Source organism: Crocuta crocuta, unplaced genomic scaffold (assembly GCF_008692635.1).
Source record: "Crocuta crocuta isolate KB4526 unplaced genomic scaffold, BGI_CrCroc_1.0 scaffold445, whole genome shotgun sequence".
Taxonomy (NCBI): Eukaryota; Metazoa; Chordata; class Mammalia; order Carnivora; family Hyaenidae; genus Crocuta; species Crocuta crocuta.
Window position 1 is genome coordinate 3,616,878 of NW_027530847.1, and position 665 is coordinate 3,617,542.

Below are 665 nucleotides of genomic sequence, written 5' to 3' on the forward strand. Positions count from 1 at the left end.
TCCACTCGATGGCAGGAACCACACCGATCCTCACCGGTGGCGAAAGCAGGGGTCCAAGCGGCCGCATCCCTCACCCGCCGGGCAGCCGAGCTCTCCCACCCACTCACTCACCTCTGGGCTCAGCGCAGCGAGCTAGGTCAGCCTAGCAAGTAACGGAGAACGGGAGACAGAGGGACCAGAGCGCGGGCGCCCGCCCCCAGGCCCGCCCTACAGCCTTTCCCAAGGCCAACCCCTGCGTGGGAACGTCCTGCCTCGGCGGGGCGTGGGAGCGCCCAGCCCGCGTCCCTGGAGGCACCTGGGGCCCCAGCCTGGGGAGGGGGGACGCAGCGTGAGTCCCCGCCTCAATTTCCCCGCCCACGGTGGTCCTGCCTCTGGAGACCCACAGCCGACAGCGCCCATTCCCCAGCTGGCAGGGTGTCCTGGCCCAGCTCTCCGAGTCTGGGAGTCCCAGGAGCGGGCTCAACCCGCCCCCCCCACATCTTTGCTCCGTTGCTGTTCTTTGCACTTGGAATGCTCTCTTATGGACTTTGCGAGACCCAAGTCTTGCCAACTTTCCAGCCCCGGCTGAATGCCTCCTGCTTCGGCAAGCCCACGAGCATCTAGAATCTGGGAGCCGCTCTGTGGTGTACCACCTTGCTCCCATGCCGCCATATGCCCTGTGGGGG

General features: G+C 66.9%; 1 protein-coding gene across 2 annotated transcripts in view; it reads right to left on the bottom strand.

Annotated features, from left to right (window-relative positions):
- The window catches only part of COX4I2 (cytochrome c oxidase subunit 4I2), a 6,627-nt gene extending 6,427 nt beyond the window's left edge, over nt 1-200 (bottom strand). The window contains exon 1 of one of the 2 annotated variants that reach the window (XM_077769405.1): nt 112-200. Coding sequence is in view for 1 of the 2 variants with exons in the window: in XM_077769404.1 (XP_077625530.1) it covers nt 35-67 (33 nt within the window). In the remaining variant the exon portion in view is untranslated. Of the gene's footprint in view, nt 1-34 lie in introns of both variants that reach the window. The other variant, XM_077769404.1, reaches the window with a different exon arrangement.
- Nucleotides 201-665: the final 465 nt, after the last annotated feature.